The sequence below is a fragment of the Mastigoproctus giganteus genome, chromosome 11, assembly GCF_048544385.1.
Source record: "Mastigoproctus giganteus isolate SK-2022 chromosome 11, ASM4854438v1, whole genome shotgun sequence".
Classification (NCBI taxonomy): Eukaryota; Metazoa; Arthropoda; class Arachnida; order Uropygi; family Thelyphonidae; genus Mastigoproctus; species Mastigoproctus giganteus.
Window position 1 is genome coordinate 111,867,810 of NC_143585.1, and position 12,696 is coordinate 111,880,505.

Sequence of the window (12,696 nt, forward strand, 5' to 3'; positions counted from 1 at the left end):
AACTTTTCCTATTCCCCTTCTGTGTTTATGGAAAACAACCTTCCTACCAATGTATTCTCACTAAAAAAACAATCAAAAGAAATTCACATGCATGTCAACAAGTATTGTCTTCTCAGCTTCAGAGTACTAAGTATTATAGCATGTGACTCTTCATGTTTAGGGGATAAAAAAAAATTTCCAGCAGCACCCACACACAGGTAGAGGAAGATTGGCTGCAGTTTGCCCCAGCAGCTCCCGACAATTTGGCTCTATATCTTTTTTTTTTTGCAGTGGTAACAAGCTGCACTATTGGCCCCAAGCACCAATAGCCACCTAGCTGCCCAGGCTCAGTCTGCCTCTGCACACTATACAATTTGATCTCTCTTCGCTCTCAGCTGTCCTAAAGTAACATCAAGTCAAGTCAGCAGCTCACACAAATACTGTATGACCAGCCATATAGCTGTAATTTGTAAGAATAATTCATCTTAAATTATGAAGTTTATTGAATAAGAGATACAGGGGGTCCTCAATATGCATTGTAGTCATGTTCCTAAAAAGCATGACTTATAATGAAATGAGTTATATCTGACATCAATTTCCTATTGGTTTGGTTTTTTTGGTATTTGGATTTCAGAAGCATTAGCAACTAAGGCCATATTGCTCCGGGATATGCGGTGGTCATTCCCTGACCTTTCCGCATCCTCCATATTTGGTGGTGACGGGCTCGAACCCCGGTCTAATCAAGAAGCGTGTGCTACGCACTGCTGCTCCTTCCCACCTGGCTACGGAGGCGCCACCAATTTCCTATTGAACTAATGTATTATGTAAGAGATATATTTCAGATCAACTAAAAAAAAAAATTTGAATTTATATAGAAGTATTTAGGCATATGGATAGGAAATACTTATTTTATTGCACACTGAACTGTAATACAGTATAATTTATTGTAATTGCTAAATAATAATTAGAAAATACACTATAATATTATTAATAAAACAAAAATATATTTTTTTTTTTAGCTCCTCCTCAGCACTTGAAATTGCCGCAGATGAACACACCTGTAGCTGAAGTTCCTGCTGCTTCTGTGACTAGCTGAGGTTCTCCGGCTTTTCTCTTGAAGAAGGAGTCTAACTTCATCTACTTGTCACCATGAACCTTTGTGTCATAAATCTCACGACAGCAAGACACTATCATTTATGAGTCATATTACCTTAGCAGAACAATCAAGTAGGTGATTACAACTCTGCAGAATGCCTGTTAATTCATCAGCAAAGTTAAAAACACACCTAAGATCCTTTGTTGTTAAGCTGTTTTCTTCTGTTGGGCCTGTGCCTTCATCTTTCATGGTCTCTTCATCAAATGCCTGCCTATTCAGTTCAGCCAATTCTTCATTAGTTAAGAGTTGTGAGTGTGACTCAAGCAGCTCTTTAACAACATCCTCCTCTACATTATCAAAAACTTGTCTTGCCAAAGACACTAGCTCCCCATGAACTTCTTCAGAAGTTTCAAAGCCAGTGAAGTTATGCACAGCTTTAGGATAAATGTTCTGCCAAACACTGTTCATACACCTAACTGTCACTTCAATCCATGCCTCACCAATAATGTACACTGCATCCCTGATGTCAAAGCTCTTCCAAAACTAGTGAACAGTTGGTTTGCCTTCACCATCAGTTTCATCGATTAGCTTTCTAAATGTTCTTCTTAAATAGTAAGCTTTAAAATTTGCTATGATACCTTGGACCATAGGCTGAATGAGTGAAGTAGTTAGTTGTGGCCGAAACAACTTTGATGTTTGGACACAAAGCTTCAAAGTCTATGTCGAGGGCTGGGGCATTATTCAACAACAGAAAAATGTTAAACGACAAATTTTCTTGTTAGCAACAAAGTTTTAGTTCAGGAACAAGACTTTCTACAAACCAGTCACAGAAGATTTGCCTTGTATAATCCAAGCCTTGCGCTGGGATTTCCAAGCCCTAGGATTCTCACTGTGATACACAAGTAGTTGCTTAAACTTCTTTCCTCCATTTGCATCACCCACAAGCAAAAGTGATCTTTGGAGGCCTTAAACCCCGGAGCACTTTTTTCATGGGCTGAAATGTACGTTTTGGATGGCGTTCTCTTCCAGTAAAGGCCAGTTTCATCCACATTAAAAACTTATCTAGAGTCATACTCTTTTTCCTCTACAATCCTAGACAAAGTCTGTGCAAATGCAGATGCCCTTTCAGTGTCTGCACTTGCTGCCTCACATTTTTAAATGCAAAACGGGATTGAAACCAGCCACGACTCACACTAAAAGTTTCACTTTCTGAAGCTAAACACTCCCTCACTTTTAACAAAATCATTAAGGCTGAGGGCCTTCTCCCAAATAAGAGCAAAACTTACTGGAGTATTTTGCTTGTGCAAATCTTCAAGTCATGTTGAAAGCAACTTCTCCATTTTTTCCATAATGCTACACCTCTGCCTAGTAATTTTAATTGTAGAATGTTGGGTTACTATGCTTTGCTCATTATCTCCCTTGCATTTTTGATAATCGTACACCCTGTTGTTGGCGGTAAGTCAAGATACCGAGCAATATCAACAGCTCTTTCACCACTTCTACTTTGCTTAATCACCTCTATATTAACATCTAAAGTCACTGCACTAGGCAACTTTCTTGAATATTTTCCACTCATAATGAGGGATTAGTGAAATATTTTTGGATATATATGTATTCACAGCACCTCTTCATTCACGAAAATAACGTGGAACTGGACATTGTGGGTACACAAGCGGTGCCGTGTGATGTCCCAGACCTACTCTATATTGTTCTAGAAAGTTCTATTGTTTATTTTCTAGAATTTACTATTTATTTATTATTTACATTTTTATTTCATTATATATTCTCTAAAATTATGATTTACAGTACTGTATAGTATACAATAATGGCTATACAGTTTTGTAAAATTTATTTGTTGTATTAAATATTTAATACATACTTATAACTATACTTATATTTTGTACATACTGTATATATTTTTACATTTTATATACAGTATGTATTATGAATTTAAATACAGAAGAAGAAAAGATTTGAGGGAAATAAACATGTATTCCAGTACAAACGACGTAAGTGCTAATATATATGTATATTGTACTTAATTAATCAACTCAAAGTGTATGCGAAACAATGTATATCGGTGCGACGTATATCGAGGACCCTCTGTAGTAAGTACTAAAAGAGAGAGAGAAATTCAGAGTTATAATACTGCTAAAGCTATATGGCCTCAATAAATTATAAGGTATTTGCAGCACTACCTTGTTCTTTCATCTGCTTAAATGCATTGATAATTATCATTATTTATTATTATTATTAGCCATATGGTGCAAGGAAGCCTGAGGCTTATGCTGCACCAGGCAAAAAAAAATTTCAGAGTTACCCTGTGAGGGAGAGAGAGAGTCAAAAGTAGAAGGGAATCACCAAGAAAGAGAAGAATGATGATATGCAATGGTCTTAATTCTCACAGCAGAATAAACTTGCCTTTGTAATGAGTTGTCCTGGCAATAAACTGCATTCAAATAGATGGCCCTGCCAAAAGTTTAAATGATTATGTTTTTTAAAGGATGAGGCTGCTATGACAGTCTGCCTCAGAAGAAACCAGTAACCTGATAACTCATCAGATAGCAGATGGTCTGTAGTGACAACACTCAGCCAAAACAAATAGCTTTTGCTATTTTACAACTATGAAAACTCCGATTTCCATATGCTAGCTCATGTCGAACAACTTCTTTACAACTTTTTTCTGTGCAGGGAAGACCTCCTACTATCTGACGAGGGACCAATTTGTCCCAAAACAGACTATCATATTAACATCATCTTTTAAACAAATGGCCACTTAACATTTTGGCAAGGCTTTCTGTTCGAAAGTAGTGTAATACCAGGGAAACACATTACAGTCTGGTCTATTGTGAGAATTAAAATTGTCTGTGAGAATTAAGACCATCACATTGTCCCTGCAGTTTCAACTGTTTTGTGACCAGCAAGATTTAACATAGTGTTGGTGGCACCCAAAAGTAGCAAAAATTATGGCAAATGACCAACTTCCTTTATAATTTTTGGAAAACATTTTGCGGTTTATTTTGCATTCTGCTTAGAGAATACCAATATCTCATCTATTCTATGCAACATTTTTATTAAAAAATAAAATTAATTATTTAAAACAATGTTGAGTTTTTTTATGCCTTTTACTTTCAAAAAAAAATAATAATTGCCGCAAAAATTTTAAAAAGCCATTTCAGACATAAAATATAAACATGAAACTGTTACTTCCATTTTCCTGTTTAAAGGACCATTATAATCTCAATTTAAACATACATATTTCCATGTATTTTGTTTATTAATACCTTTTAAAAATTTTATTATATATGTGTACGTGTGTTTATTTCAAGCATAAGGGTGGAAAAATGCACGTGCTTTGAGTGACTCTTGTTCCCAGCAGCATTACAATAGGTAGAATATTCTTGTATTTTTCTCTATCTTGTGAACTTCCCTGGTCATATTGGTCAATCTGGGGTATAAACGGAAATGTATTCATATTAGATATATTATTCACTTACGTTTTTATATTTTTTTTCAAACTCTATTTCAAATTTGGCATACTAAAGTGGCATATTTTGCAGTTTACTATAATTACTCAGAAATTAACTTTCAAGTTTTCTACTGCTGTAACTTTGTGTAGGGTGTCCCTCCTTGGATCTTACTTCAGGTGTTATCGTACTGAGACCACCTGTAAGCTAAAGATGCCACTGAATATACAAACTAGACCATACTTTAGCTTTTGTCCATCAGTGTTATACATTCACACCCCAACACCTTTTTTTTTTTTTTTTTTTTTGAAGTTGGCTGTGGTTTGACGGAAACGTACGCTTACATTAGCACGTATCCCCCACTTCCTCAAACTTGCTTTGCCCTGCTAAGATGCTTGAGGCTTGCGTACGCTAAGATCTTCGTTGAGTAACCAAACATAGACTTTTCTTTTTTGTTCATCAGTATAATATGTTCATTTCCCCTCCAACACTCTGTAGTCCCTATTACCTGTGGGCCTTGTGAAGCATATGCAAGATTGAGTCCATATGTTGATACAAAAAATGAACGGCTCCCTTAGCTACAGTGACGGTAAAGAATACAAAAGGGAATTTCAAGATAATATGAAGCAAAATTAATAAATTGTCTCAGTAAGGATTTTCCGGACAAAAACAAACTGTCTTATGCCATATCACGTGCAACTTTTATTTTTATATTTAACAAAAAAAAAAAAGTGCTACAATACATAAAAAAAAAGTATGTATATATATATATATATATATATATATATATATATAGTGTACTAATAACTCTTCAATAAGAGTACCTCTTAAAAAAATCCATCACAGCCGGGAAATAAATAAAACTGTACGTACCCAAAACAGGAAGTTAAAGAAAAATAATATGTACTTGACCCAAGAACTGATATAAGTAAAATCCTCTCTTCTTCTGTAAAAACGAGCCATGCCTCGCATGCATAACAAATATTTACAAATACTTCCAACCACAGAAATTAAAAAAAGGAAAGGAAGGAAAAAAAAAAAATATATATATATATATACACAAGATATGTACTTAAATATACAAATTAAGTCTGCACTGTATATATTAGACAGGTTCAGCACACCAATCACTCGACAAAAAACATAGCAACTGTCATCGTTTTACAAGCACATTGCAAAGATTAGAGACCTCCTCTCCAAGCAAAGGATTTGAAAATCGAAATAAGTTACTATACGTTTCTACCATATTCTGCATGACCGTTTTAAAAAAGTATGATGCAGAAAATTTCATTTCATAAAAAACTTTTCCAGTAATAATTTATTTTCAAGCGGACTACTTTCCGCTGCTGCAGACTTATGTGCACTTCACGGTTTTTTTTTTTTTTTTAGAAATGGACAGATAATCTTTTGATGTGCCTAATAATATGGTATTTCATATGAATTTCAATACAGAAAATGCGGAGGTAAGAAATTTCAGGAGACCATTCCACGATATCAGAAAAGACTATTATTTTCTGATATCGTGGCAAAAATATTACACATTGACAGCGGTTACCTAAAGCCGGTTTTTACAACACATACGTGAAAGAGCGCTAGGTGCTTATTTTAATAGTGGCTCTCTTATGCGATGGGATCATCCCAGTATAGTAGTTCGTCTGTTCGAAAAGATTATATTGTACAAGCTTAATTACATACTGTATTAGAATTAGCCGTGTGGTGAAAAAAGTCTCAGGCTTTTGTGACACACCCCAAAAATAAATAAATAAAAATGATTAATAAAAAAATAAACTACTTCTGTATTTCTGTTCTCATATTGGTAACTATCCAGTTGATTCTTAATTTTCCCACGCTACCATTCACAAATAACTACGGATACAAGTTGCTCTAGTAACCAACATCCCTTACTCGCTGGAAAGAAAACTTCCCACAACCAATGTGTAAAACTCTTCCCTGTACTTGAATTTATAACAGCGAAAATTTTGCAATATTAATTTTAGAGAAAAGACCACGAAAAGAAAAGACTTCAGGGAAAATATCAACAATAAAATTGCTTGAGACGACCGACTCTACTGTAAATAATTGATTGCTTTTACTTACAGTTCACTCGGTCCTCACAATTTTTGATCATTAATTTTATTGCCCCTTCCTAAGAAGCACGGTTACCAGGCTGTGTAGTACATGTTCAAAACTTTCATCATTTGGGCACCCTTTTGCAAAGCTTTTAGTAGAAAAATTAAGTTAAAAACTGAGTTTTATAAGAGGTATACACACATCGCATAAGAATTTTATTTTCACATGAAACATATACATTCACTTACGCAAAATGAATAATTTTCATCTGTGGACAGTGAACTGTACCATTTTCTTGCATCATCACCTATCACTCGTTTTATAAACATCGCATCATTGAACCGTTGAATCAGGCATTTTTTTCATTTTAATATAACGTTTGATGTAAAACGTTTTTAGCCTCTCCATAAAAACTTTTCACCTTGGATTTGGTACATCTATTCTTAGAATTTAGATCCATTTGTTTCCATAAAGGTGGGTATGATTTGTGCATGATCCATAAATTCATTCTAGAACAAATCGTCACCTGTTTGTTGGAAAAAATATTGAATCGAATTTTGTTTATTTCTTGCAGTAAATATTTGGAACAATCAACCGGTCTAAAATCAAAAAATAATCTATGTTGTTTATTATCTTCCATCATTCAAGAACTTCATCAGCAAAACCAAACTCGGGCCAAATTCTTAGCATTAGCATTAGCATTAGTAGAGGCATATGATGCAAGAAAGCAAGCTTATTCAGCATCAGCCAAAAAAAAAAAAAAAAAAAAAACCAACTACTCCCATTTCACCCCTCCGTTCGTTCGAAATACCTGTCCAGCTGAGCCTTAAATTTATTTAGGCTATCAACTTCAACAACAAGCGATGGGAGTCTATTCCACAAACCAACTGCCCGCTGGCTAAAGGCAAATTTCCGCACATCTATCCGACATCCGTCCTTCCTCAATTTGAATTTATGCCCTCTCAGGTGATTATTCTGAGCAAGAGGAAGAATCCCATCGGCATTGAGCATGCTCAAGCCATTCAAAGCCTTATACACCTCTATCAGATCACCTCGCCGATGCCTAGTCTCCAGGCTCTGTAATTTGCAAAACTTAAGCCTTTCTTCGTAAGAGCAACCCTTTGTTCCATTCACTAATCTTGTTGCCCTTCTCTGTACTCGTTCCAGCAGCTCTACATCCTTCTTGAAATGAGGCCTCCAGACCTGTATACAGTACTCAAGGTGTGGCCTGACCAATGCCTTATACAAGGGAATAATCACATCCTTATCCCTGCTAGAAAAATTCCTGTATATCATTGACAAGACACCATGAGCTACTCTTGCAGCTCGCCTGCACTGCTCAGAGAACTTCATATCTGCCTGCACAATTACCCCCAGGTCCTTTTCATTCTCTACCACTGTCAGCGTAGTACCACAGAGTTGATACATTGATCTGGGGTTACTGTTTCCCATATGTAGTACTTTACATTTGTCAATGTTAAACTTCATTTGCCACCTCTCAGCCCATCTGCTCAACCTTTCCAGATCCTGTTGCAGCAGCATAGTATCAGTAGTGTCCTTAACAACCCTGCCAACCTTGGTATCGTCTGCAAACTTGACCATTAAGCCTGATACACCATCATCAATATCATTTATAAATACAGAAAACAACAATGGACCCAACACTGAACCCTGAGGAACTCCACTAATAACATTAGTCCACGTTAAGCAGTGTCCATTGATTACCACTCTCTGTCTTCTGCCACTCAACCATCCCTTTATCCATAGCAGCAATTTGCCTCCAATGCCACACTTCTCCAATTTGTGCAGCAGTCTTCCATGCGCAACAGTATCAAATGCCTTTCTAAGATCCAAATATATAATATCAAAGTTATTCCCTGCATCCAGTTCTTTTGTGACTACATCATAGTATCCAATCAAATTGGTCAGACAAGACCTGCCCTTAACAAAACCATGCTGTGTCTGAGCTATAACTGAATTCTTGTCCAGATGATCCTGCAGTGCTTCTTTAACCAGTGCCTCCATTAATTTTCCTGGAACCGAAGTTAAACTAACAGGTCTATAATTACTTGTGTCAGCCTTTGATCCTCCTTTGTGAATTGGGGTTACATTTGCACAACTCCAGTCCATGGGTACCTCCCCTGAGTCCAAAGAAGCGCTCATAATTATGGCTAGGGGTTTGCTTACTTCCTTTGCTGCCTCCTTTAATATAACTGGATAGATCCCATCCACCCCTGGTGCCTTTTTTATGTTTATCCTCAGCAATTTCTCCTCCACTTTCCTCTCAGTTATTAGAAAATAATCTAGCTCACTGCCAATGTTTACTTCACCTACGACATTCCCCTTCCTGAATAACTCCTCATGTGTGAATGTAGATGCAAAATACTCGTTTAGATTGTTAGCCACCTGAGCAGGATCCTCAACTGTTGAACCATCAACATCCAGTGGACCAATCTGATTCATCCCTTTCCTTCTTGAGTTTAAATAGGTAAAGAACTCTTTTCTGTTTTTATTTGCGTCCTTTGCCAAGGATTTCTCATAATCTGCCTTTGCCTGCCTAATCTCCTTTGTGACTTGGTTAATATTCGATGCAAATGCTCCCAATCTTCTCCAAGATTGGGAGCATTTGCATCGAATTAAGTGCCTTTCATTGCTACGAGGGGCATTTGCATCGAATTAAGTGCCTGTAATTGCTACGAGTGGCATTTGCGAAGTCCATTTCCTGGGCGTGAAAGTTTGATTTTAGAAGTGTAATAATGTACTTTCGACATAGTATCGAATAAATTTTTGCCATTTGTGTTGTAATGTTTGATTACAGCAACTGGGACCTTCGCGAACCTCCAGCGCATCAATAATATTATAGTCGGAGTGAAAATACTTGCAGGCAAGAATTTACGCATAGGAAATAGGTGAAAGTCCAACTTTGGTGAATGTGAATTCAATTAATCGCTAAAAGAACGTGAAATTTATTCATTTTAGATTATTGTCTTTCTCTAGTAGCCGACTATTTGTTTGTGACTTCCTGATTAATTTCCTGTATTTGTTCTTAATTTGGCCTTTGCAATGGCTTAACGTCGACTTCTGCCGCATTGTTGTACGATAAGAACGTACGAATTTTGCTGCAGTTGTTTTAGTATTGATATAGAAGATACTGCAGGTTTCTTCATAGTTCTGTAGCAGCGTAATCAGTATCAGAACATGGATATAAACTATCAATTATAGCAGTGCATACTTAATAAATTTATTTTATCACATAGTCCGTAAAGTACGACATTAATATTCGGAGAGTTTTAGTATTGGCGTAGATATAACAACACACATAAGTCTCTAGATAGTTCTAACAACCAATGTTGACAAGATATAGTTAAATTTCTTATATATTAAAACTACTTAGAATTTCCAAACGTAACGACAGAGCGTAATACATATAACTACGCAGATATTAGAACTTGTGGATTTGACACTCACATACTAGCAACACTTTTCGTAATTTACGGGAGGATTGTTTTCTAAGCAGCATGTTCGAAAGGGAAAAAGAAAGAGCAATGGCCTTGATCACCAGTGATTATTCATGCATTAAGAATTTGCAGATAAAGGAACCACTATGTGACAGTGATCATGCTCACAGTATTGATGTAAGGGGCTCACATCTGGTGAGTATGGACTTGACACACCCATGGTCCTGAGCTGGCTATCATCATCATCATCTCTCTCTCTCTCTCTCTCTCTCTCTCTCTCTCTCTCTCAGTGTAACTCGGGTATTTTTTTTTTTTTTATTTATTTATTTTTTTTTTTTTTGCTGGTGCAGCATAAGCCACAAACTTCCTTGCGCCATATGGCTAATAATAAAAACAGGTCTCCCATAGAACACCTACAAGGAACTCCAGAAATTCGCAATCCTGAACACCTGTAGGATAATCAGAGTTCCCCCCCCAACAATAACACCAGACATTACAACCACCCCGTGTACTAGGTAGCAGTATCCGTCATAGAATGAAAATCCCCAATTAGGGAAAAATAATATAAGAGCAACAACAACAATACTAATAATAATGTCGCGAGTTAGGGTTAAATTTGAGAGTGTCTCCAATCCTGCCCAGACCCAATAGGAAGGAGTATATGATGAGAACCTTGTCAATCAATTTGGCCATAGAGAGATTGTACAAGACTCATGGGGAAAATTTTTAAAGAATGATCTGTGCTTGTTAACAAGCGAGATAGCTTCAACAGTGGTTGCACACACTTAAAGAGAAAGGGTGCAAAAATATTTTCTGATGCTTCAAGGCGATAGTAGGTGAGTCAGAAAACTGCTAGCTTTGGGAGATTTACAGACTAATAGATTAACAGTAGCCGCAGGCACAGGTGGAAGTGATTATTCCACTGCTTCTAGTGAAATGAGCAGAAAGCAAGTTGCTAACGATTTCAGGACGTGCTGGAAGGCATCATAGAACAAGTAAATACATAGATTGTGTGAGGGTAAATAAGAGTAACAACAGGTGCATTTTTGCTTGCATGTACACCAAAGCTAGGAGAATAATAAAAAAAATTAGATGAATTCGACGTGCTGGTGAAGACATCAAAGGGGGATATTGTGGCATGTGAGGCAAGGAAACAAGTGTATGAGCTTATGCAGCATCAGCCAAAAAAAAATCACACCATTCCCTCCAAATGCCTGTCCACTTCCACGACGACAGATGGAAGTTTGTTCCAGCAATTAACCACCAGCTGGCTAAAGGCAAACTTCCGCACATCTATTCTATATCTGTCTTTTCTAAATTTGAATTTATGCCCCCTTTGATACTGTTGCACGTAATCTGAACAAGTGGAAGGATCCCATCAGAATTCAGTGTGCTTAATCCATTCAAGGCCTTATACACCTCAATCAGATGACGCCACAGGTGCCTAGTCTCCAGCCACTGCAATTTGCAGAACTTAAGCCTCTCTTGGGAAGTGGATCCCTTCATTCCCCTCACCAATCTTGTTGCCCTTCTCTTTACTTTACACGCTCAAGCAAATCTACATCCTTCCTAAAATGAGGCCTCCAGACCTGTACACAGTACTCAAGGCGTGGCCTGACCATTCCCTTATACAGAGAGACAATCACCTCCTTTTCGCTGCTAGCAAAATTCCTATATATCATTGACAAAACCCCATGACCTGCCCTGGCAGCCTGTCTGCATTGTTCAGAAAACTTCATATCTGCCTGCACAATTACTCCCAGGTCTTTTTCATTTTCTACCACCTTAACTGTAGTACCACACAATTGGTACGTTTTCTGGGGTTACTTCTACCCAGATGCAGTACTTTGCATTTGTCAAGGTTAAACTTCAGTTTCCACTTCTTAGCCCATCTGCCCAAATTATCTAGATCCTGTTGCAGTAGCACACTGCCATTACTGTCATTAACAACTCTGCCAACCTTTGTATCATCTGCAAACATCGACATTAAGCCTCATATACCTTCATCAATATCATTGATAAATATACAATACAACAGAGGACCCAACACTGAACCATGTGGGACTCCACTAATAACATTAGTCCACAAAGAGCAGAACCCATTAATTACCACCCTCTGTCTTCTCCCACTCAACCATCCTTTTATCCGTAGCAACTTACCCTTAATACCATTCTGCTCCAATTTGTTTAAGAATCTTCCATGCGCAACAGTGTCAAAAGATTTCCTGAAAACCAAATATACGATATCAAAATTATATCAGAGACATCTAGTCACACAGATATAAGGAAAGAAGAATTGGAATTTGGGGAGTACAATGGGTAGAAAAAGTACAGACAAGATTGAAAGGTGGGGGGGATTATGCTGTTAGTTAAGAAACATTTAAAATCTAACCCAGTGCATCCAGTTGACATAGATGGAGAGTGCAATGTTGAGTCAGTTTGGTGTGACAAGCAATGGTAAATTTTATTATAGGCCTAATAACGCTGATGAGTACAATGAACAATTGTACAGAGAAATAGAGTGGGCCAATAAATCAGATTGTCTTATAATGACTTTTAACTTTTTATTTCATGATATTAACTTTCCAGATATTGACTAGAACTTGTAGTTAGGTCACTTGCAGAC

General features: G+C 37.0%; 1 protein-coding gene across 1 annotated transcript in view; it reads right to left on the reverse strand.

Moving 5' to 3' along the window:
- Window positions 1–5,505, reverse strand: part of Tsp86D (Tetraspanin 86D) — a 243,034-nt gene extending 237,529 nt beyond the window's left edge. The window contains exon 1 of the mRNA XM_090384541.1: window positions 5,416–5,505. Within this exon, the coding sequence (XP_090240667.1) occupies window positions 5,416–5,505 (90 nt within the window). The remainder of the gene's footprint in view (window positions 1–5,415) is intronic.
- Window positions 5,506–12,696: the final 7,191 nt, after the last annotated feature.